The sequence below is a fragment of the Tachyglossus aculeatus genome, chromosome 5 (genome assembly GCF_015852505.1).
Source record: "Tachyglossus aculeatus isolate mTacAcu1 chromosome 5, mTacAcu1.pri, whole genome shotgun sequence".
In the NCBI taxonomy this organism is placed as follows: Eukaryota; Metazoa; Chordata; class Mammalia; order Monotremata; family Tachyglossidae; genus Tachyglossus; species Tachyglossus aculeatus.
The window spans coordinates 48,920,407-48,945,969 of NC_052070.1; the positions used below are offsets into that span (position 1 = coordinate 48,920,407).

The window sequence follows — 25,563 nt, forward strand, 5'->3', positions numbered from 1 at the left end:
TTCAATCGTATTTATTGAGCGCTTACTGTGTGCAGAGCACTGTACTAAGCGCTTGGGAAGTCCAAGTCGGCAACATATAGAGACGGTCCCTACCCAGCAGCGGGCTCACAGTCTAGAAGGGGGAGACGGACAACAAAACAAAACATGGAGACGGGTGTCAAAATCGTCAGAACAAATAGAATTAAAGCTAGATGCACATCATTAACAAAATAAATAGAATAATACATATGTACAAGTAAAATAGAGTGATAAATCTGTACAAATATATATAGAGGTGCTGTGGGGAGGGGAAGAAGGTAGGGCAGATGTGAGGCCTTTCAACTGGGCCTCACAGCAAACAGAAAATGCCAGTACATCCATCTTCCGTTAGCGCCTGTCCCATTTGGGGCTCACAGTCTTAATCCCCGTTTTACAGATGGGGTAACTGAGGCACAGGAAATGAAGTGACTTGCCCAAGGTCACACAGCAGACAAGTAGCAGAGCCGGGATTAGGAGCCAGATCCTTCTGACACCCAGGCCTGTCCTGCTGTATCCAACAGGCCGTGCTGTACTAAGAACTGGAGTAGATATAATCAGATCCCACACGGGGTTCTCAGGCTAAGTATGAGAACGGGCACTGAGTCCCCATTTTGCAGGTGAGTCAGCTGAGGCCCCAAGAAAAGGTCGGTGACTTGCCCAAGGTCACCCAGCTGGTACGTGGCAGAACCGAGATTAGAACCCAGGTCCTCTGGCTGCTCTTTCCACTAGGCCATGCTGCTTCACCCATTTAGAAGTACTTGGACCCTCGTTTGTATGCAGAGCAGGTGTCAGGCGGCCTGTTGCCAGTGGAAAATTGCAGTTCCAGCTTTCTGAGGTGGGCAGCTGGTTTCACCGTATCTGGCCATAATAGCCGGGGAGAACAGTCGACGAATGCTTTATGGAGATCACCGCTCAATTGCCACCCTCCTGGCTTGTCAGGGGTCCTGGGCCTGGTGTTAGGGAAGCCCTTTGCCTCAGTTTCCAGAAGAGCGTGAAGACAGCGAAAGGCTAGAAGTCATTCAGCTCAGCTGAAAGGGAGAAAGGTCACAGCGCATTTATCCAGGGCTTTCCGCCTTTGAATTCGTTAGCTTAACGTTAGACCTTTCATCTCTCTCGCCTTTGAATCTCATCCCCAACAATAGTCAAGTGCTTTAGGAAAAATTCAAAGCAAACCCACCCTGTTATTTTTTCCTGACAAACTGGGCATTGCTTAGAGAGGATATGTGAGAGCAGTGAATTCCTTTCTGCACTGCTCTGATGGGTTTATGTCCAGATTCACAGTAAAATGTCTACACTGGATTGGGAAAATTTGTAAAATTCCAGACCCTGGAAGAATTCTGACTGAGGTATGTGACCTTGGGCATTGGCCATCTTCTCTCAGGTTGAGGTATTAAAATGAAAAGAGCTTGTCCCTTTAGCCATCTCCTATGAAATGCTGGGATTTGTTGAACACTCTTTGTAGGCATTAAACGTATTATCCGTTTTGGTAATATGGAGGGGAAATTGATTGAATTGCAGCTTTTCCTAACTTCTGAATTGATGTCCTGTGTTTCCGAAAAGATTGCCATGATCATACTGCGTTTTCTTTTTTTGTTACGTTGGTAAAAATTTCCGTTCGCTAAATTTCATTTCCAGTTTTGTTGTGACGATGCCATTCTACCTCACCAGTCTTTCTGCTAATACAGCACCCCCTCTTTCAGTCTGCTGGGCCAAGGTGGAAGGGGCCCCTGAGCCGGGGATGGGAACGTTCCTCCTTGAAAAGGGATTTTGAAGGGACTCTTGAATAAATGCTCATTCTCTACTGTCGTTGCTCTCCTGGTAACCGAGAGGGAAGCAGGAAGCCGTGGCCGAGCCCTGTCAAGTGGTGTCGGTGGGCTGTCATGGCAACCAACGTCAAGTGTGCTGGTAGGCCGCCACCATGGAGACCCAGAATTCTTTCATTGAAAAGGGAACTTCTGCATGTTAGTTCACTTAGAGCCCAATCCCACACTATTGGGCATAATGTAGGAGGACACGATGAATAAAGAGTGCGATAGAGGGCCAGTGTCGTACTGTGGAGAAGGATGTGTATGTGTGTGTGTGTCCATATGTGCACATGCACACAAGCACTTGGTGTGTTGGGGTTCGCATGCTGTTTCCGTGCCCTTCAGCTGTTGAACTTGCTGAAGAGGAAAAGGTCCTCGTGGCTTATTTTTTCAAGACGAAGTATAAAGTGCCGCTAATCATCTTGGGCTCTGAGTTTAAGCTCTTACTACTACCCATCCTGAGCTGTGAATTTTGAAAATCAGCCGTGCATCATGATTTTTTAATTTTCTGAGAAACATTGTTCTCCACATGTTGGTCTCTGGGTAGTCATTAATCTCTAGTTAGAGATCCAGCGCATGTTACATACTCATTTGTGTGTGTTATTAACTGTGTGGATACAAAGCAAATTCTTGCATTGGATTTCTAACTGGATTTCTAATTGGATTTCTAACTGGAAATCTAACTGGATTTCTAATTGGATTTTTTTTTTGTTAGTAATTATTTTGTTAGTAATTGATTTCTGATCTTCATTAAGAGCCAGTGATCCAAACCCTTTTTTTTTTTGGTTTGGCGAGGTGCGGTTTGTCTTTTATATTCAGTGATTATCACCAGGGAGATTGAGTCTTTCAGCTTACTTGTCCTCCAGCCTTTTTGTAATCTCCCAAAGCTTTAAACCTCCCTATTCTTAGCTTGGTCCTCACTTTGGAGCAGACTGAAAAGGAAGTAGACTTCATTTTATCTACTTTGATGTTGATTTGTGATGTGTTGTATATTTACATTCATATTTCATTCGTGCCGTTAAAGCTTTATTAACCCATTCTTATTCTCTATTGCATTTTGTTTTGTTAGAATGATAATTTTCTTGTTTCGTTCATTTGTAGTTGGCAGCTTCCCTCACCTCTTTGGCATTTCTTCACCCTTCTCTTCTTGAAAGCGTGGATTATTTGGGGATGGGGAGAGGAGAAGCATGTTCTGCTTTGAATAACTGGTTGACTTCTTGATAGTATATAGGCGTACAGTATACAGTGATTTACTTTGTATCGTCTGTTGCATCCAACAGGAGCATATATACTACCAGGAGACCCTGAAGTATGTGTGGAGACAGTAGAGTCTCCTGTATAAATTCCCCCTCTTCTAATGTCAATGGCCCTGTAGGCTCTGTAATCACTAAACAAAGCTGTTTCCAGAATTAAGAGTTTCTACTAAATCAGTGGGAAAAGTAAAATACAACTTCAAGTGCAAAGGAGCTTCAGTAGTTCCTAGTTAATCAAGGGCTATATATAGACGTATATGTGTGTGTATATATATGTACATATATATATATATACATATATGTGTGTGTATGTATATAGAGAGAGAGCACTTGGCATTAAGTAGGTTATATATAATAATAATAATAGCATTTGTGTAGCACTTACTATGTGCCAGGCACTGTGCTAAATGCCAGGGTGGGTCCAAGCAAATTGGTTGGACAGTCCTTGTCCCCTGTGGGGCTCACAGTCTTAATCCCCATTTTACAGGTGAAGGAACTGAGGCCCAGAGAAGTGAAGAGACTTGTCCTAGGTCACAAAGCAGGCAAGTGGCAGAGCTGGGAATAGAACCCAGGTTCTCTGCTTCCCAGGCCCCTGTGCTCTTTCCACTAGGCCGTACTGCTTCTCTCTCTCTCTCTCTCTCTCTTTATTAAACTCTTCAACCCAGACTAGATCTCAATTCCAGTAGTTTAGAGAGTCTGAGGACAAAACCGGAAAGTACTAATCTTTGGAAATAATTTTCTCTCCTTTCCACTCCTCTCTCCTCCTCTTGCCTCTCTCCCTCCGTCACCTTTCCCTGCTGCCCTCCTCGTCACATGATGCATTCAATGCCAAGATTCTGGGTGCATAGAATCTGCACCCAGATGCAGATTCTCCCCATCTATCTCTTTCACCTTTTCATATAGAAGTGAGAGACTGACCTACATTGGGTCAAAAATCAGATTTCTGAAAAGGTGCAATAAAATTGTGTTTTAAAGCCCCTTTTAAAAGGCATTCACTTGATTCTTTTTTTTTTTTTTGTCCAGTGTGCCTCTGAACTCTGTCGAAATCTTTAAGAGATAATAATTGTGGCATTAAGGGCACTGTACTAAGCGCTGGTAAGATCGAAGGTAGACAGGACAGGTACAGTCCCTATCCCTCACTGAGCTCACTGTCTAAGTAGGATGTTAAGTAGGATGTCTTCTCAGTGTTCCTGGTTGTAAAAGCCCACTAAATTCATCAAGTGCTTAGTTTTTCTTGCAATCTTCAGAAAATCAGTCCCCATTATCACTTCTCCGTGTGCCACAGGGTTTGTGGTATGGAGAACAGCCATCTGGTCGGCTACTGTCAATCAGTGAAATGTATTGAGCATTGGTGTGCAGAGCTCGGTACTGAGCTCCCGGGAGAGTACATCATTAGCAAAAGATAAGTTTCTTGCCCTCAAGGAGCCTACAATCCAAGGAGACAGGCAGACGTTGGTGTTCTGTGGTCTGGTTCATTCATTCATTCATTCAATCGTAGTTACTGAGCGCTTACTGTGTGCAGAGCACTGTACTAAGCGCTTGGGAAGTACAAATTGTGGTTGATTCTGCGGGACCACGTAACAATGCAGAGAATACATCAACTTGGAACAAGATTATAAGGGGCCTGCCTCCATGAGTCAGAATGCAAGGTTCTCACCCCAATATTAGTCTGACTTCTTCTCCCTATTCCCATCACCAGGGCGTTTGTCTACCTGAGCAATCTGCTGTATCCTGTGCCCCTAATTCACCGAGTGGCTGTTGTCAGTGAGAAAGGGGAAGTGCGGGGATTTCTACGCGTGGCAGTGCAAGCTATCGCAGGTAGGTAACTATTACCATTCAGCTCCCTTCCTTCCATTCTCTGAAGTAGCAGTTTGCAGATTCTTCTCATGCTCGTGCCCAGAGATATAGTAGGGATTCATTTATTACTTCTGGACCCCATCTGATGGACTAATTGTAATCCTAAATCTGGGGTATAAATGCTCCTTCTTTAAATTTGGGGGTTTGGGGGGAAGGAGGTTGGTATTAGTTAAGTGCCAGACTCTGTACTAAGCGCTGGGCTGCATTCTGGGCTTGGGAGTCAGAGGTCATGGGTTCTAATGCCGCCTCCATCACTTATCACTTTGGGCAAGTCACTTAACTTCCCTGTGCCTTAGTTACTACATCCTTAAAATGGGGTTTGAGATTGTGAGCCCCACGTGGGACAACCTGATCACTTTGTTTCCCCCAGTGCTTAGAACAGTGCTTTGCACATAGTAAGCTCTTAACAAATACCATCATCATCATTATTATTATTTAGGGGCACATGGGCTGTTCTTCAGATAAAAGTTCCTTCTGGCCGGAACAGGCAAAGGGGAAGAATTTGTGGCATATGACAAATGTCTACATGTTTTGTTTTGTTGTCTGTCTCCCCCTTCTAGACTGTGAGCCCATTGTTGGGTAGGGACCGTCTCTATATCTTTCCAACTTGTACTTCCCAAGCGCTTAGTACAGTGCTGTGCACACAGTAAGCGCTCAATAAATACGATTGAATGAATGAATATTGTGTGACCTTGGGTAAGTCACTTAATTTCTCTGTGCCTCAGTTACCTCATCTGTGAAATGGGGATTGAGACTAAAGAAGCAGCCTGGCGCAGTGGAAAGAGCAAGGGCTTGGGAGCCAGAGGTCATGGGTTCTAATCCTGGCTCTGCCACTTGTCAGCTTTGTGACTTTGGGCAAGTCACTTAACTTCTCTGGGCCTCAGTTACCTAATCTGTAAAATGGGGATTAAAACTGTGAGCCCCATGAGGGACAACCTGATCACCTTGTATCCCCCCCCCAGTGCTTAGAACAGTGCTTCGCACATAGTAAGTGCTTAACAAATGCCATCATTATTATTATTGTTATTATTATTATTATTCATTCAATCAATCGTATTTATTGAGCACTTACTGTGTGCAGAGTACTGTACTAAACACTTGGGAAGTACAAATCGGCAATATATAGAGACGGTCCCTACCCAACAATGGGCTCACAATCTAGAAACGGGGAGACAGACAAAAAAACAAAACAAGTAGATAGGTGTCAGTACCATCAGAATAAATAGAATTATAGCTATAAATAATAATAATAATAATAATGGCATTTATTAAGCACTTACTATGTGCAAAGCACTGTTCTAAGCGCTGGGGAGGTTACAAGGTGATCAGGTTGTTCCATGGGGCTCACAGTCTTAATCCTCATTTTACAGATGAGAGAACTGAGGCACAGAGAAGTTAAGTAACTTGCCCAAAGTCACACAACTGACAATTGGCAGAGCTGGGGTTTGAACCCATGACCTCTGACTCCAAAGCCCGGGCTCTTTCCACTGAGCCATGCTGCTCACATCATTCATAAAATAAATATAGTAAATATGTACAAAGAAAGTAAATAGATTAATAAATAGGCACAAATATATACAAATGCTGTGGGGAGGGGAAGGAGGTAGGGCCGGGGGATGAGGGGGAGGGGGAGAGGAAAAAAGGGGAGACTTAGGGAAGGCCTCCTGGAGGAGGTGAGCTCTCGGTAGCGCTTTAAAGGGAGGAAGAGAGCTAGCTTGGCAGATGTGTGGAGGGAAGGCATTCCAGGCCAGAGGAAGGGCATGGGCCGGGGTCGACGGCGGGACAGGCGAGAACGAGGCACAGTAAGGAGATGAGCGGCAGAGGAGTGGAGTGTATGGGCTGGGCTGTAGAAGGAGAGAAGGGAGGTGAGGTAGGAGGGGGCGAGGTGATGGACAGCCTTGAAGCCGAGAGTGAGGAGTTTTTGCTTGATTTGAAGGTTGACAGGCAACCACTGGAGATTTTTGAGGAGGGGAGTGACATGCCCAGAGCGTTTCTGTACAAAGATAATCCGGGCAGCAGAGTGAAGTATAGACTGAAGCGGGGAGAGACATGAGGATGGGAGCTCAGAAAGGAGGCTGAAGCAGTAATCCAGTCGGGATAGGATGAGAGAGTGAACCAGCAAGGTAACAGTTTGGATGAAGAGGAAAGGGCAGATCTTGGCGATGTTGCGGAGGTGAGACCGGCAGGTTTTGGTGTTGGATCAGATGTGTGGGGTGAACGAGAGAGCGGAGTCGAGGATGACACCAAGGTTGCGGGCTTGTGAGACGGGAAGGATGGTAGTGCCGTCTACAGTGACGGGAAAGTCAGGGAGAGGACAGGGTTTGGGAGGGAAGATAAGGAGCTCAGTCTTGGATATGTTGAGTTTTAGATGGCGGGCAGACATCCAGTTGGATTTGTCCTGAAGGCAAGAGGAGATACGAGCCGGGAGGGAGGGAGAGAGAACGGGGTGGAGATGTAGGTTTGGGTGTCATCAGCGTAGAGATGATAGTTGAAGCTGTGGGAGCGAATGAGTTCACCAAGAGAGTGAGTATAGATAGAGAACAGAAGGGGACCAAGAACTGACCCTTGAGGAACCCCTACAGTAAGGGGATGGGAGGGGGAGGAGGAACCCCCAAAGGAGGCCCAGAGAAGTGAAGTGTCTTGCCCAAGGTCACACAGCACATAGGTGGTCGAGCCGGGATTAGAACCTAGGTCCTTCTGACTCCGGCCCGTGCTCTATCAACTAAGCTATTAAGTGCTTAACAAATACCACAATTATTATTATTATTATTATTAATAAGCAACTTGGCCAGAGGACATACAACAGGCAAGTGGTGGAGTTGGCATTAGAACCCAGGTCTTCTGACTCCCAGCCCTGAGCTCTTTTCACTAAGGTCACATTGTTTGTACCAGCGGAAAGCCGGTAGAGCTCAACTAACATGCAACACAATTCTCTGCTTCTCCTTAGCAGCTAAAGCCCAAATCTGGATTCTCAGAAAAGTACTCAGTGTTCCTGAGTGCTTCTTCAGTTGACAAATCAAGAAAACAATGTTGAGAAATAGTGCCCATGTGTGCAAGTAAGATGTGTGTGCCATGTGTTTGTTAGTGAAGATAAAAGTTCAGAAGTCTTGTATTCTCTCGTGTTTATAGATGAGTGAATACTTCATTGTATTTTCTCATCCTATCCTGACTGGATTGCTTGTATCAGCCTCCTCTCGTTTCCCATCCTCCTGTCTCCCCCCACTTCAGTCTATACTTCACGCTGCTGCCCGGATCATCTTTGTGCAGAAACACTCTGGGCATGTCACTGCCCTCCTCAAAAATCTCCAGGGGCTGCCAGTCAACGTACACATCAAGCAAAAATTCCTCACTCTCGGCTTCAAGGCTGTCCATCACCTCGCCCCTCCTACCTCACCTCCCTTCTCTCCTTCTCCAGCCCAGCCAACACCCTCCGCTCCTCTGCTGCTAACCTCCTCACTGTACCTCGTTCTCGCCTGTCCCGCCATCGACCCCCGGCCCACGTCCTCCCCCTGGCCTGGAATGCCCTTCCTCCGCCTATCTGCCAAGCTAGCTCTCTTCCTCCCTTCAAAGCCCTACAGAGAGCTCACCTCCTCCAGGAGGCCTTCCCAGACTGAGCCCCCTTTTTCCTCTCCTCCTCCCCATCCCCCCGCCCTACCTCTTTCCCCTCCCCACAGCACCTGTATATATGTGTGTACAGATTTATTACTCTATTTATTTTACTTGTACATATTTACTATTCTATTTATTTTGTTAATGATATGCATCTAGCTTTATTTCTATTTATTCTGATGACTTGACACCTGTCCACATGTTTTGTTTTATTGTCTGTCTCCCTCTTCTAGACTGTGAGCCCATTGTTGGGTAGGGACCATCTCTATATGTTGTTGACTTGTACTTCCCAAGTGCTTAGTACAGTGCTCTGCACGCAGTAAGTGCTCAATAAATACGATTGAATGAATGAATGAATGAATGAATGAGACCAAAAATGAACGGCCGGATAGATAAGAGGAGAACCAGGAGTGGACGGAGTCTGTGAAGCCAAGGTTGGTTAGCGTGTTGAGGAGAAGGGAGTGGTCCACAGTGTCGAAGGCAGCTGAGAGGTCGAGGAGGATTGGGATAGAGTAGGATACGAGATAGATAGGATAGCTAGATACAAGATAATCGGGTTGGACACAGGCCTTGTCCCTCACAGGGCTCCTGGTCTTAATCCCCATTTTACAGATGAGGTAACTGAGGCATCAAGAAGTTTAAGGGAGTTGCTCATGGTCATACAGTGGGCAAGTGGCGGAGCCTGGATTAGAACCCAGATCCTCTGATTCCCAGGCCCGTGCTGTTTCTACGAAGCCATACTGCTTTTTAAGGAAAGAAACTATTCCGTTGCCCAGCCGCTAATTAATCCCACCCAGCTGACCCGTTCCTAGCCTGGAGTGTCTGGATGCCAAGGGCCAAAAAGAAGAACCATTTCCTGGGGTACTGGTCAGTTGGGAGTACTTTCCATTGCGAAAACAGCAATCAATCAGTGGTATTTATTGAGTGCTGAATTTGTGCCAAGCACTGTATTAAGTGCTTGAGAGAATGCAATTCAGTCGGTAGACACAATCCCTGCCCTTAAGGAGTGTAAAGTCTAAGAAGAGAAATGAAAATAAATGACAAGTAAGGGAAGCAACCTGTCCTCTAGATTGTAAACTCGTTGTAGTCAGGGAATGTGTCTGTTTATTGTTATATGGTACTCTCCCAAGCGCAGTGCTTAGTACAATGCTCTGCATATAGTAAGTGCTCAATCATAGCTCAGGCTATGTAAATAAGTGCTGTGGGTGTGGGGATGGAGGGAGTACCTAAGTGCTCAGGGGGTGTTCTAAGACCATGGGTGAGGCAGTAAGAGAGAAAATAGGATGGGGGAATGAGAGCTTAGTTAGGGAAGGCTTCCTGGAGGAGATATGATTTCAGTAGGGTTTTGAAGATGGGGATAGTGATGTTCTGTCAGATGCATAGGGGGAGGGAGTTCCAGGTAGCAGGGAGGATGTGAGCAAGAGTTCGTGGGAGAAAGCAAGAGACAGTGAGTAGGTTGTATTAGAGGAGCAAAGCAGAGTGATTGTAGTGGGAGAGGAGTGAGGATAAGTAACTGGAAGTGAATGCCTTGAATCCAATAGTGAGGAGTTTCTGCTTGGTAGGGAGATGGGATGGGTAACCCTTGGAGGCATCTGGGGACAAGGGAGATGGGTAAAGAACAATTTTTTGGAAAAATGATCTCGGCAGCAAAATTTGAAATATGGATTTGAGAGGCCGGAGGCAGGAGTGGCAGCAAGGAGCCCAATTCAGCCAATTCAATAGCCAAGACGGGACAGGGCAAGTGCGTGAATGATTGTGGTAACAGTTTGGATGGAGGCAAAGAAATGAGTTCTGGAGATGTGGTGGAGAAAAAATTGACTGGATGTAGTGACTAACTGAAGCCATGGGTTGAAGGAGAATGATGAATCAAGGATTAATGCCAAGTTTGTGGGCTTGTGAGACAGGAAGAGTGGTGGTTTTACAGAAAGTGAAGAAAATTTTAGCCTTGCTTCTTCCCTCATTTTTTGCTCCTAGGTCAGCCAAACTGTTATTGGCTTTTCAGCCCATTGGAAGTGGCTGATCTAATTGGTATTTGTCTGGGTGTGCAATTCTTGGTCCTGGAGAAGGAAAACACTGACGCTCCAGGATTTTACTCAGCAGGGGTAATTGGAATTAAATGGAATTACGTGTTCTCTACAAATGGCAGGTTCTAGTAAACTCCTGGACTCATGTAGTGAGGTCCTGGAGTTTTATTCATTGTGCAAGTTCTGAGGACGAGAGTGAATTCTTTGTGATCCTCTTTTGATCCTCCGTTTGAGTCCTGGATTGAGTTTAAAATGGCTCTGTTCTTCTCATGTCCAGGTATTTGTTTTAAAAGGGAGGGCAGGTCTGCATATGAGCAGTTCATTAGCACAGGTTGTTTCTTAGTTGGCAGATTTTGCAAAGGGAACAAATCTGAATCAATTATGAAAACCAAACTATCCTCTTAGCTAGAGCATTGCACCCCGCCACCCCCAGCCCCCAATTTATTTATTTATTTTATTTGTACATACCTATTCTATTTATTTTATTTTGTTAGTATGTTTGGTTTTGTTCTCTGTCTCCCCCTTTTAGACTGTGAGCCCACTGTTGGGTAGGGACTGTCTCTATACGTTGCCAATTTGTACTTCCCAAGCGCTTAGTACAGTGCTCTGCACATACTAAGCGCTCAATAAATACGATTGATGATGATGATGATGAAGTGGACCAAGTCTGGCTTCATTAGCATAGGGGAAGTCTGTGTTGCCTCAGCTGTGGCATCGGGAGTGCTTGTCCCAGGAGATCATACAAGGCGTTTGCGTAAGTACTGAACCCATTCTCCTAATCAACTTTCCAGTAAAATGTCTGTTGTTTCTGAGACTCTGAGGCAAAGCCAACAGTGCCCATTTCAGGAAGCTCTGAGAGAAAATACTAAAGCTGTTTTCACTGGTCTGTCAGATTGGGTCCATCAGCTGTGCCCTAAAGTGCCCAGCCTAAAGCCATTAGAAGATCTGCCAAGTGGTTCCGTATCAATGTATTTTTCACTGAGAAATGCAAATCGGAGGAAGAAGTCAGAAACAAGTCTGTTGTAAACCGTCAGAAGTCTAATCGGTTGGTCGTTGGTTCGATTCCGGCTCAAAGGACTCTCCCTTTATGGCGTAATGGATAGAGCACGGGCCTCGGAGTCAGAAGGTCATGGGTTCTAATCCCGGCTCCTCTAGTTGACCTTGGGCAAGTCATTTCACTTCTCTGGGCCTCAGTAACCTCATCTGGAAAATGGGGATTAAGACTATGAGCCCCAGGGGGAACAACCTGACTACTTGTATCTACCCCAGTGCTTAGAACAGTTTGGCACATAGTGCTTAACATGTACCATAATAATTATTGTTATTATTATTATAGATGCCTCTTTGGCACCTCATCTGTTACTCACCTTCTTGGGCCTAAAAAGGAGTTTAAATGATGAGTGATGGGAACCAACCTGTTCAGTTGTGATCCCTAGATCCTCAAACTCTTACACTAAAACTCTGCCTCCCGGGCTATTGTTCTCCAGGGCTCCGCTCAATTTAAAGGTCACAGGTAGTGTAGTTTCCACATCTTCCTAGTCTAACAACTCTTCAGCCTTAACGAGCCTCAACTGATTTCCCCACCCTGGTGTTTAGTCTCAGCTGGCTTTTTTCTGTTCTCCCGCCCACCGCACAAACATACGCATTTACCATTTTTCTCTTTTTGCTGCCATTTAGCTGATGAAGAAGCCCCTGATTACGGATCTGGCATTCGGCAGTCTGGAACAGCTAAAATTTCTTTTGATAATGAGTATTTTAATAAGGTAAGGAAACCGATAAGAAGTGTGGCGATTTGGGGGTTGCAGTATCAACAGAGTGAGTAGTTGAAGCTAGTGATAAACCCCTCACCTTTATTGCAGGCTAACATTAGGAATTAGTGGCTGTGGGGGTGTGGTAGGCCTCTCCCACTGTAATGTAATGTCACACACAAATCAAATGAACAGGGCATTGTATGAAATATGATTGGATCTGAGATTGGCCTCCTTTGATGGCTTCTTCCACACTCCCAGCCCAGCCAGAGATGGCTGTTTATTGTTCCTCTTTGCCTGTTTTAAATCTGTGTAGCTGTGTGGGCATATACTGCTTATGGAAGAGTGGGAGAGGTGGACGGGAACTCGGCCCAAAAAGCTCTTTCTTGGGCTTTTCCCGGTTTTGTTTTCAGAGTGACTTTTCTTCTGTGGCGATGACTCGCTCTGGGCTGTCGTTGGAGGAACTGAGGATTGTGGAAGGACAGGGGCAGAGTACCGAGGTCATCAGTCCTCCAGAAGAGATAAATCGAATGAATGAACTGGGTGAGTGCACAGAAAGCACCGAGTAAGCAGGCTGTCGAGGGGAAGTGGCAGTCCTGATTCACGGAGGAGAGAGGGGATAGTAGTAGTAATAGTAGTGATCTATTAAGCATCTACTGTATAGGGTTAGAGTTGTTAGGGTTGCTTAATAAGGCACTGTACTCAACGCTGGGAAAAAAATGGTTGAGAATTGGACCCTTTCCTGCCCCTCAAGGGGCTCCCAATCTAAGATTGTAGTTTTTTTATGGTATTTGTTAAGCACTTACTGTGTGCCGAGCACCAGACTAAGCACTGTGGTAGATAGACGCTAATCAGATTGGGCACGGTCCATGTTCCACATGGGGCTCACAGTCTTAATCCCCATTTTACTGTTGAGATACCGAGACACAGCGAAGCGAAGTGATTTGCCAAAGGTCACAGTACAGTTAATTGGCAGGTCCTTCTGACTCCCAAACCTGTACTCTACCCACTAGGCAACACTGCTTCTCTTTGGGAGTATTGGGAGGGGTTTGGTGATGGGCACTTAGAACGAAATAAGAAAAGCAACATGAAAAACAAGGATCAGAGTCCAACAAGTTGGGTGGTCGTAGGTAATGGGGCTCCCCAGGGACCTCACAAGTCATCCAGAGTCCATTCACCACCAGAGCTTTCCCAGTGTGGCAGATTTAGTAGAAGTGTGCCACTGCCACAGCTGGGGTTCCTCAAGACCCTGCTGACCCCCTCATGGTCAGGAGTGAGGTCCCAGGATGGCATGGTTGAGGATGGCGGGGCTTCCTGGTGGCATTGGTCTGTGGCTTGATGGGGTGCTGGGGGGACACACACTGCTGCAGCTTGGATAGGTGGATCTGGTCATTATACATGGAGCAGAGAGTCACACTGAATCTTTTCCCCCCCCGCCCCTATCAGGCATTTCAGACTTGAAGTCAGGCACTTTGCTGGATGGCAAGATGGTGATGGAAGGGTTCTCTGAGGAGGCTGGTGACCACCTGAAGCTGGGCAACGTGTTCACGTTCCGAGTGACCGTACTGCAGGCCAGCGGCATCCTCCCTGAGTACGCGGATATCTTCTGCCAGTTCAAGTAAGCTGTTCTTCTGCCTTATGAGCACTCAACCAGCTGGAGAGCTGGGCTGGAGGAGGGTCTCCTTCATTGTTGAAAAGTAAGACTTGGCGGTTATGTAAAGGTTGAATTGAGCTGTCGATATGTCCCACCTCTTGTGGGAAGAGGAGCATAAGGTGGTAAGGGGGTGAGGCAGAGGGCTGTCTGACGTCCAGCTAACCACAGCAAATAGTTGCCATCATTTCTGTCTGAGCAGGAGAGTAGTTCAAATGCTGAGCCTTGAGAGCTCGGTGAATTCTTTTGGCAGCATTCATTTTGTGCATAGGCAATATAGGACAGTAAAACCATTTTCCAGATTGAATGCGAATGGATTTAAAATGTCATCCTCCCTCTATTTCCCCCACCCCCACCCCAGCTGTCCTTAAGCCATTTTGCTTTTCTGTGTCCCCTTAATAGCAATTGCAGCCTCCGCCTGCCATAATCCCCAGGCAGGCTGCTGCTCTCCACTCTTCCTACATTTGCCACAGTTTGATCCCCAGGCCAAATTCTTGTCATCTCTTTGGAGAGTTCAGAGCAGGGTCAGCCAGTACAGAGGTAGCCTAAAAGTGATGAGGTGGTCACTGGGAAGATAAGACGAAGATAATTTTTCAGAAGAAGAAAAATTAGTCAGTGAAAGCCTGTTGGAGGAGATGAGATGTTAGAGGGCTTTGAATAGTAATAATAATTATGATGGCATTTGTTAATTGCTTACTATGTGCCAAGCACTGTTCTAAGCACTGGGGAGGTTACAAGGTGATCAGGTTGTCACACAGAGGGCTCACAGTTTTCATCCCCATTTTACAGATGAGGTAACTGAGGCCCAGAGAAGTTAAGTGACTTGCCCAAACTCACACAGCTGACATTTGGCAGAGCCGGGGTTTGAACCCACGGTCTCTGACTCCAAAGCCCAGGATCTTTCCATTGAGCCACAGAGAGAGCTCTGGTCTGGTGGTTTTGAAGCAGGATTCCTCCTACCTGTAACTTTATTTTTGGGTCTGTCTCCCTGCTAGATCGTAAGCTCCTTGAGGGCAGAGATTGTCTTCTAACTCTGTTTGAATCAGTTCATCAGTCAGTGGTATTTATTTTTATTGAATGCTTACTGTGTGCAGAGCACTGTACTAAGTGCTTGGGAAATTGCAATGCAGGAGAGTTGGTAGACACATTCCTTGCTCACAGGACCTTACAGCCTAGAGGGGAGACAGACATTAATATAAATATGGGTATGTACATAAGTACTGTGGTGAAAATATCAGGTGCTTAAACGGTATAGATCCAAGTGTATAGGCAACACAGAAGTGAGCAAGTCAGAGAAATGAGGGTTATCAGGAAAGGCCTCTTGGAAGAGATGTGCTTTTAATAAGACTTTTAAGGCAGGAGAAGTGATGGTTTATTGGATATGAAGGGGGAGGGAGTTCCAGGCTGGAGGGAGGATGTGGGCACAGGTAAGTGGTTAGTAAGATGAGAATCAATCAATCAATCAATCAATCGTATTTATTGAGCGCTTACTGTGTGCAGAGCACTGTACTAAGCACTTGGGAAGTACAGGTTGGCAATATATAGAGACAGTCCCTACCCAACAGTGGGCTCACAGTCTAAAAGAATGTAGTATAGTAAGTAGGTTGGTGCTAGGGGAGCAAAGTGTGGGCTGGGTTGTTGTAGGAGTCAGTGAGGTAAAACATGGGAGAGCTGATTTAAGTGTTTTAAAGCCAATGGTACAGAGTTCCTGTTGGATGTGGAGGAGGATGTACAACAACAGGAGGTTCTTGAGGAGTGGGGAGATGGAGACTGAATGTTTTTTCTAGAAATGAACTGGCAGAAGAGTGAAGTGTGGACTGGAGTGAGGAGAGAAAGGAGAGAGGGAGGTCAGGAGGCTGTAGGAGTAAGTTAAGATAGGATAGTTACTTGGATCGGCATAGTAGCAGTTTGATGGCGAGGAAAGGGCAGATTTTAGTAATGTGAAGGTAGAACCACAGAATTTGGTGACATTGAATAGATGGTTGAATGAGAGAGATGAGTTGAGGTTAATGCCAAGGTTACAGGCATGTGAAACACGGAGGTTAGTGGTGCTGTCTACAGTGATGGGAAACACAAGGGGAGAGCAGAGTTTTGGTGGGAAGATGAGAAGTTCTGTTTCGCACATGTCAAATTTGAGCTGTCCCTGGGACGTCCAAGTAGAGATGTTCTGAAGGAAGGGGGAGATGCGAGATTGCAGAGAAGGAGAAAAGTTAGGGCCGGAGACGTAGTTTTGAGAATCGTCAGCATAGAGATGGTAGTTGAAGCCGTTGGGGTGAATGAGTTCGTCAAGGGAGAAAGTGTATATAGACAATATAAGGGGGTCCAGAACTGAGCCTTGAGGGATTCCCACGGTTTTTCCTGGGTTTGGGGGTTTATTTAATGGTATTTGTTAAGCACTTAATGTGTTCCAGGCACTGTACTAAACACTAGGGTAGATACAAGATAGGTTGGAGACAGTCCTTATCCCACATGGGCCTCAGAGTCTTAATCCCCATTTTATAGATGAGGTAACTGAGGCACAGGGACTTTAAGCCCAAGGTCACAGCGGACCGGTGATGGAGTCAGCATCAGAATCCAGGTCCATAATCTTTCCAATAGGCATTGCTGCTTCCCTCTGCACAGTTAGAGGGAGAGAGGAAAGGAGGAGCTTGCGAAGAAGATGGAGCAGGAGGGACCAGGAGAAGACTGGGTTGGTGAAGCCAGGGTTAGATAATGTTTCAGTGAGAAGGGGGTGGCCCACAGTGTTGAATGCGGCGGAGGAGTCGAGGCGGATCTGGATGGAGTCGAGGCCGTTGGATTTGGCAAGAAGGAGGTCATTGATAGAGAAGGCTGTTTCCTTGGTGCAAAGGGGACAGAAGCCAGATTGGAGGGGGTCAAAGAGAGAATTGGAAGAGAGGAAGTGGAGGCAGCAGGTGTAGACAACTCACTCATGGAATTTGTACAAGAATTGTAGGAGTAAGATGGGCTGATAACCGGAGGGAGCCATGGGGTCAAAGGAGGGGTTTTTTTACAATAGGGTATACATGAGCATGTTTGAGAGTTTGTTTATTGAACTGTCCCAAAACTTAGTCTAATGCCCTGCACAAAGTGCTCAACAGAGTATTGATTATTTGAAAGGGAGTTCCAGGCAGGGGGAGACAGTGTGAGCAAGGGGCCCAAGGCAGCAATGTTGAGAGTGAGGCATAGTGAATAGGTTAGCTGGAGAGGAATGCAGAGTGTGAGCTGGGCTGTAAAGACACAAGGGAGATGAACTGGAGTGCCCCCAGTTGTAGTAAAAAATGTCACTCTCGCTGTCTGTCTGAAATAAACTGCCTATCTTGGGGGAAGAGAGGTTCAACAAAAATTTTTGCCGGCGGTAAGTACAAAAAAAACGATATGCAAGTTTATAATGAGGATATGGGTAAGCAGTCTTTAGATTTCTGCGTTCTTTGTGGGAGCTAAATTCTAAGATGTGTATCTGGGGTGAACACTGAATGCATACTACGTTTATTCTCTTGATTTAGCTTTTTACATCGCCATGATGAAGCTTTCTCCACGGAACCCCTTAAAAACAATGGCAGGGGCAGTCCCCTGGGCTTTTATCACGTCCAGAATGTAAGTGACCTGTTTCTACTTGATCTGGAGGCATGGGGGTTGGGCTAGAGAGGCACAGCTGCTGGGTTTGGGCTCCATTCATATTTCCCAGCCAAGAGGAGCTGGAGGAAGATGATCGCAGGGATGAGGGGGAGGGGAGGTTTCCAGTAGAATAGACAATAGAGGGAGTGCCCAAAGTGGTGATGTAATCCTCATTGTAATTCCTGTGTGAATTACAGTGAGCCCAGGCTAGTGAAATTCTCCTTCAACTTGGACTCGGTTCATTGTTTCCAGTTTCTATGTTACTCCCACCCACCCCATAACGTGTGAAGTAGAGGATTTCTAAGAAAATAGTGTTTTGAATACCTTTTTTTTGCTTTTTAAATCATGAAGTGTGAAATTCAGTTTGCATTTATATAGTTCATATTTACGCTCCTGGAAGATAACAGTCGGTCTGAATCCGTAGCACCTTTTACTGCTGCGTAGGGTTCACGGTCCCATTTTCTCTGCAATAATTGATAATGTAATTAGTTTACAGATAGCATAATATATGCATAATTTATATAATCCAAATCTGCCTGTAGTCTCCATCATCTAAAGCTGAGCCCTTTAGACCTCAAAGAAGAGTGAGAGCAGCTGCCAAACGTGTGTCTGTCTTTAATCAGCTCTTTCCAAGGCTGCTACATCATCGTATCTAACCAACAGAAAGGAAAAAAGAAACTGAAGCCCTCACAATAAAAGAAGCAACTCCAACCACTGAAAGAGGGATTGAGAGTGAGGGAGGGCCTGGGAGGATGGGGAGTTGGAGGTGAGACCAAGGGCCCAAATTGGCATTTCTGAAGAGCCCCTAAAACATGTCACTCCCAGCATGGATTCTGGATCTTGTTTCATTAATTAATTAATTCATTCATTCATTCAATCATATTTATTGAGTGCTTACTGTGTGCAGAGCACTGTACTAAGCGCTCGGAAAGTACAATAAAGCAGTAAAGAGAAACAATCCCTGCTCACAACGGGCTTAGAGTCTAGAGTTAGGGAGACAGGCATCAAAACAAGTTAACAGGTATCGATATAAAGAAATAGAATTATAGATATACTCATATATATATGTGTATAAATGCTGTGGGGCAGGGAGGAGGAGAAGAGCTAAGGGAGCGAGTTGAGGTGACACTGAAGGGGGTGGAGCTGAAGAAAGGGGGCTTAGTCAGGGAAGGCTTCTTGGAGGAGGTGAGCCTTCAGTAGGATTTTGAAGGGGGGAAGAGTGATTGGCGGATTTAAAGAGGGAGGGCGTTCCAGGCTAGAGGTAGGACGTGGGCCGGGGTTCGGTGGCGAGACAGGTGATATCGAGGCACAGTTAGAAGGTTAGCACCAGACGAGCAGTGTATGCGGGCTGGGATGTAGAAGGAGAGAAGGGAGGTGAGGTAAGAAGGGGCAAGGTGATGGAGAGCTTTAAAGCCAATAGTGAGGAGTTTTTGTTTCCAAAGAAGGTGTGCTTATCTGTGGGGCGAGGGAGTGCCTAGGGCCCTTGTACCCTATCATTAATTTTACCTTTTCCTCGGCTTCACGCTGAGGGTGGGCTACAATGAGTACTGACAGTTGGAAGATCTTACAGATTGAGATACAGTGTGAGGGCAGACACGGGGCCCTGGTGCTCCTCGCTTCTGTGGCTCCCAGCTCCAGCTCACTCTTCTCGGCAACCTGGACCGATTTCTGCCCCGCCTTTGTATGGTAAGGCTTTGCCATCCAAAAGGAAGGAAAGAAGGAGGGAGTGAGAATATGGGAGACATGAGAGCAGGGCCCTGGAGGTTTCCGAGGCAGAGCTGCTGTTCAGGTGGAATGAGAGAGTGGCTCAGGCAGGGAAGAAGAAAGACTCAGGGTGGGTAGAAGGAAGGAGCCCTCTCATGCCCTCAGATCACGGTCCCTGGGGGCAAACAGAACAGCCCAGTCAGTCAGTAGTTGCCAAAGGACCCAAGTCTTTGAAGCTCTTTCAGCCTGGCACAGGGCCAAACCTAGTAGATTTGGACGGTCTTCCTCTCCCGGCAGTAGTGGCACTAGTAGCAGCAGCATTTATTGAGCACCCACTTGGTGCCGTGGACTGTACTAGGCACTTGGAATGTACCTAATAAAGAAGAGATATGTTCCTGCCCACAAGGAGATTACACACTAGTGGGGGAGGCAGACATAAAAATCTTTACAACTAGGGCAGTCAAAAATGAATTGAGCAGGCATCAGTCAATCAATGGTATTTATTATATACATGAGTGCTACGTAGGGCTTTAGTTCATAGATGCTTTTATCTTCTCACTGCACAGCTAAGTAACCTGGGGGAGGAGGGAAAAGAGGGCTGAGGACCTTCTGCTGAAAATGTAAACCTTACTCGCCTCCCCTGAGTATTGCTGTCACCAGAATTACAGCCAGAAGCAGCTATTGGAAGGAGCTGGTTGCCCTCTCTTTACTGCTAGGCTGACCAGTCTTCTAAAATTGCAGCATTCAGGCAGTCCAGGCCTGAAGTTTCAGAGCCAGCCAGGTTGCTGTTCAGTGGGGTTGGAGAGCGTCAGGGTGTGGGGTTGGTCATCTGAAATCAGACCTAAACAGGACTCTCGTCATTGGGCACAGAAGTGGGTCCGGACATCTCTTTTATGAAGGGAAGGGAATTTTCAAGCCTGTGGGTTAGCTCATTCAAACATGATTGCTGCAGCGGGGATATGGCACTTGTAATTCCAAGAGCCAATTAGAAGAACTGAGCTTAATAGTGATTTTTTAAGGGCCTACTGTATGCAGTGTACTACACTAAGAGCTCAGGAATACAAAACAGAGAAATGATATTCACCTGCCCAAAGGGAGCTGACCATCTAAGAGGGAAGTAAGTAAAGAATTGAATTATATATATATATACAGAATTGCTCAGAATGAGTACAAGCGCTGAAGATGGGTGGTGGGTTTGAATATCTAGGGGTTCTGGGAACCCATTGTGGAAGCTTAAAGGGGAACACAGAGCACCAAATCACCCAGCCGTAAGGGACCTTATAAAAGGAGGGTGTCAAGGCATACCCAAGCCCAGCCCAAAACTAGGTGGGGGGGGCCTGGCCAAAATAGAGCTAAGGATTCGGTAGTCAGAAACTCCTGTGGGCCTCCCCACAGAAGACAAGGAGAGGAGGAGAGAGAGAGTGTGTGTGTTTTGGAAGGAGCAAGCAAGAGAGAAAGAGAAATGAGATTGATATGTGCGAGTGAGAGAACTGGCAGGAGGAGATAAAACCGTACCTGGTCCCAGAGGGAGAAGGATGGGAGAGCTCCGTCATCTGACTTAACCTGTGCAGAGAATGGGTATTTTTCACTGTGGTGGTTTATCTATCTTAAATTCTGATTGAGGCCAGAAAAACTTTTGTTTGTTTGCTTTTTGGCCAGTGTGTCCTCATTCACTGATCTTCATTGATTTCGTTCCTTGCCAGATTGCAGTGGAAGTGACTGAGTCCTTTGTGGAGTACATCAAAAGCAAGCCTATTGTCTTTGAAGTGTTTGGCCACTATCAGCATCACCCTCTTCATTTGCAAGGACAGGAGCTTAACAGGTTGGGACCCAATGAACAAGGGCTTTCCTGAATCACTCTTCTCAGGAAAGAAAGAATTCCTTCCTTGGAACCCAACTCAAGCATGAGGCCCCGCTTTTTCTTCATTTCTCTCAACAAAACCTCCTAGGACTCTCTAAATGATCTTCATCTAGGTCATGTAGACTCTAGTGAGCCCTCCCGGGCCTCAGGTTCTCTCTGTTGTGCCTAGAGAGAGGGGTCTGACTGCAGTCTGGGAAGAGCAGAGACACAGGAATCAATCGAGCGTATGTATCAAGTGCTTATTGTGTGCAGAGCACTGTACTGAGCACTTAGGAGAGCACAGTAGGGGAAACTTCATATAACTGGCTGCAGGAATCCAGTCTTTGAAAAGCCCAAGCTCCAAGCTCCTTCCTGAAACATTCAGTTTTTCTACAGGTTTTGGGAAGCATAAATCCCAAGCTCACTGTGTTTCCCCTTTAACCAGGAAGAATTTTACCGGAGAGTCAAGAGGGATCTTACCAGGTTTGCCTTATAGGGCAGAAGGTGAGAACATGGGGAGGAGGAATAAGATTGGCAAAGGCAATAATAATAATAATAGTGATAGTAATTGTTAAGTGCTTTAACTATGTGCCAGGCACTCTACTAAGGTACCAATTCAAGTGCATTCAGGAAGCATTTCCCCGCTTCCCAATAAAAGAAGAATTGGGGAAGCTGTTGCCAGAAAGCGCCCAGCCCAAGCTTCCCAAGAATGAATGCTCCGCTAATATTTGGTCGGATGCTAGAGATGAAACAGGAAGCACTAATTACTAAAGGGAAATGATTATGATAAGGGGCTAAGCACCATCCTCACTTTCAGTCCCGGGAACCTGATTGCACCTTCCTCTCTTCGCAGCCCTCCCCAGCCCTCCCGGCGATTCTTCCCACCACCAATGCCACTCTCCAAACCAGGTGAGAATTAGCCGCCCACTTCCTGCGTGTTCATTTGAATGCCCACCGAGTAAATATATTTACAGGTGCAAGGCACGTCCCTCACTTCCAAGTGCTTAAGGCAATCCGGGGCATGTGGTGGGCATCCAAGTTACGGCCTGTTGGTCCACCTTTCCAGCATCAGAGGTCAAATGTCCCAGGCAAAATAAAAATAATAATAATACTGATTCTTGTATTCGTTAAGCACTTACCATGTGCCAGGCACTGTACTAAGCACTGGGGTGGATACAAGCAGATCTGGTTGGACACAGTCCCTGCCCCAGGTGGGGCTCAGTCTCAATCCCCATTTTACAGATGGGAAAGCTTCCAGCTTCCTCCCCCGAGTCCTCATCCTCATCCTGACGCTCGGTAGGAGTGGTGGATGATATCCCTGGGCACGTTGCAATACAACTGATGGGCTGGGCCACTCTTAAGTTCTTCCTCAGTCCTTGGCCGGGCCTAGTGACCCATCTCTCCCCAAACCTCTCTGCTCTGTAACTGTCTTTCCCATTAACGTCCTGCATATTTTCAGTTTCACCAAAGTAAAGCTTGAGTTTTTCTCTGCTTGTTTATATAATTCTGCATGTTCAATGATCTCGTTTCTTCCCCTCCTGATTTCCTTTCTCTCGCCCCTCCGTCCACTTGCCCCATCTTCCCCTCCTCGTTGTCATTCTTCATTCCCGTTGCTCTGGCTCCTCATCCTGCCCTCCAGACCATAAGAGAAAGATCGAGCTGATTCGATATCTCATGTCTGGCTATGTGAACGGGCATGTGCTGGACACGTTTTCGGAGCAGGCCAACGTGCTTGCATCCTCCGCCATTGCTGCCTTCCAGGATGGGGCTGATCAGTTGCCACCTTTTCTTTTTCTGCCTGTCCCCGGCTGCCAGGCCGAGAAGGTGCCCAAACACGATGGTTAGTAGCCAGATCTGTTGTGCAGTAGATGTAGAGCCACGCCCTGACCCTTGTCCAGAAGCCACACGTGGTATTTGACCCTGAGGGGTGAGTCGTGTTTTGTGCATTGGCACCGGTTTGGACCCGATCTTTGATTGGACCTGGGTTCTAATCCCAGCTCTGCCACTTGTTTGCTGTGTGACCTTGAGCAAGTCACTTAACTGCTGTGCCTCAGTTTCCTTAGCTGTAAAATGGGGATTAAGACTGTGAGCCCCATGTGGGACAGGGACTGTATCCAACCTGCTTATCTTGTGCTTGACACACAGTAAGCGCTTAACAAATGCCATAAAAAAAACCAAAAGCGATCGTCGTGATTCTGGCCCATTTCCTTTCACGAGACCAGGCCAGAAAGGGAAGTGCTCTTTATTTTTCTCTTCTTCGTCCCTAAAATGGCCTGCCCAGTAGCACTTTTCACTGTGCAGTTCCTCCCTGTAATCCGGCTGAATTTTTCTGACTCTTACGGAGATGCCCTGATTTTTTTCCTTCCTGGTGAGATCACCAACTCACAGTTCAACTAAAATGGTGCCATAAAGATTAGGAACTTTAAAGGGCCCTCCTCTGTACATTGTTCAAATAGACGAGTGGTCTGAAGGGTCCAGAAACGTTGAGAGCTCTGATTCCAGGTTATTAATAAGCTAATGCTTGTGAATTTTCACCCTGCTAGAATTGAAATGACGAAAAACAAGAGTTGGGTGTGAGGCTGGTTTTTTATTTATTTTTTGGCTAAAGAAATCCACTGATCTTTAGAGTATGTAATCATGTCTGACCCAGTGTACAGAATGAATGAATCATCTCCCAGAGTCCTTCGTTAGAGCTTCCATATGTGGTTTATATGCTATCCTTATCTCCTGTAGACCATTTCTTCTTTCTCATGAATTCAGATAAAACGGCAAAGGGCCAACATTTTAGAGGAGGGCTGATTATTTTTGAAAGCACGACGTGCTTCTGTGGAGTGCGATGGCTTAGTGTGTTGACGCATCTCTTTGTATGATATAAAATATCGCCAAGCTGCATCAGGTTGTGTCATCTGTCTTGGGGTGGTGGGGGGAGTATTGTCTATACTCAGTGGGCTTTGGGGACCCAGCAGCCATCCATTTTCTGCCCTGAAAGGAGCTTCTGGGTCCCAGCTTCCAAACCGTAGGGCTCAAATCACTTACCTGGATTTGATCCTCCACCCCGGAAATGAGACCAGTGGTGGGGTTCCTGGAAAGTTGACTTTTGGAACCAAAATATTTCCTTTCAATGACTGAATTTAAGCAGTGTTTTGATGCCATCTAAAATCATTTTTATTCAAGTGCCAGCTACAAAATTAAACACCATGAGCAACACAAGCTTGGGCCAGAGCATGAGCAAGTATGACCTCCTTGTTTGGTTTGAAATCAGCGAGCTGGAGCCCACAGGAGAGTAAGTGCAACTTTCTAAGTTTCTAAATAACGAACAGGGCCTGAAGAATTGGAAGGGAGTGGTGGAATCTCTCTCTCTTTTGGATTAGGGGCTCGAGCCCAGCCCAGATTGCAAATCGCCATTTCATAACAAGGTCATGTCTGCGATTACCTGGATCTACTGCTGTCCGTGCAGTTGGCGAAACAGACATCCACATCACAGAGCGGGTCTGCTTTTGCCACTGTTTGCTTCATTGTGGGCATTCTCATCCAACAGTCAGTGGTGTTTACTGAGCGCTTACTATGTGCAGAGCACTGTACTAAGTGTTGGGGAGAGTGCAGTATAACAAAGTTAGTAGACACATTCCCTGCTCACCATGAGATGATGGCAAGAAAGTTGGCTGGTCATGTCCATTAAGCTTCATCAGAGCAAACCTTTCTAAATGTAGAGAGTATTTTATTCAGCCAAGAATGCAGCTAAGCACTGTGTTTTCTGACAGGGCAGGCTCTTTTTTGAGCTGCATAGGCCAGATTGCCAATTTATAGAGGGATATAGGGAAGTACAATGGCCTAGTGGGAAGAGCATGGGATTGGGTGTCAGGAGAACCGGGTTCTAATCCAGCTTTACCACTGCCTTGCTGGGTGGCCTTGGACAAGTCACTCAAGTTCTCTGAGCCTGAGTTTCCTTATTTGTAAAATGCAGATTAGATCCCTGCTCTCCCCATCTCTCAGACTGAGAGTCCCATAAGGAACAAGGATTAGGTCTAATATGATAATGTTAGCACTTAGCTCAGTGCTTTGGCTGATAGTTTTTTGCTTAATAGACTGTAAGTCTAGACTGTAAGCCCCTCTAAGATTGTAAGCCTGTTATGGGCAGGGAATGTGTCTGCTAATTTTGTTGCATGGTACTCTCCCAAGCGCATAGAACAGTGCTCTGTACAGATTAAGCTCTCAATAAATATGATTGAATGATTGATAATAGGTGCCAGAAGCACTGTTGATGCCTGTTTACTTGTTTTGATGTCTATCTCCCCCCTTCTAGACTGTGAGCCCGTTGTGGGCAGGGATTGTCTCTGTTGCTGAATTGTATTTTCCAAGCGCTTAGTACATTGCTGTGCACACAGTAAGCACTCAATCAATACGATTGAATGAATGAATGAATATTTAAGTGAATCATC

The 25,563-nt window shown here is 46.1% G+C and overlaps 1 protein-coding gene across 8 annotated transcripts in view; it reads left to right on the top strand.

Annotated features, from left to right (window-relative positions):
- KIF1B (kinesin family member 1B) overlaps positions 1-25,563 on the top strand; it is a 193,410-nt gene that overhangs the window by 142,192 nt on the left and 25,655 nt on the right. For all 8 annotated transcript variants that reach the window (XM_038746530.1, XM_038746537.1, XM_038746533.1 and 5 more), the window contains 8 exons: positions 4,776-4,894; positions 12,244-12,329; positions 12,728-12,857; positions 13,761-13,932; positions 17,469-17,559; positions 20,988-21,106; positions 21,978-22,033; positions 24,299-24,407. In XM_038746530.1, the coding sequence (XP_038602458.1) occupies positions 4,776-4,894; positions 12,244-12,329; positions 12,728-12,857; positions 13,761-13,932; positions 17,469-17,559; positions 20,988-21,106; positions 21,978-22,033; positions 24,299-24,407 (882 nt within the window). The remainder of the gene's footprint in view (positions 1-4,775; positions 4,895-12,243; positions 12,330-12,727; positions 12,858-13,760; positions 13,933-17,468; positions 17,560-20,987; positions 21,107-21,977; positions 22,034-24,298; positions 24,408-25,563) is intronic.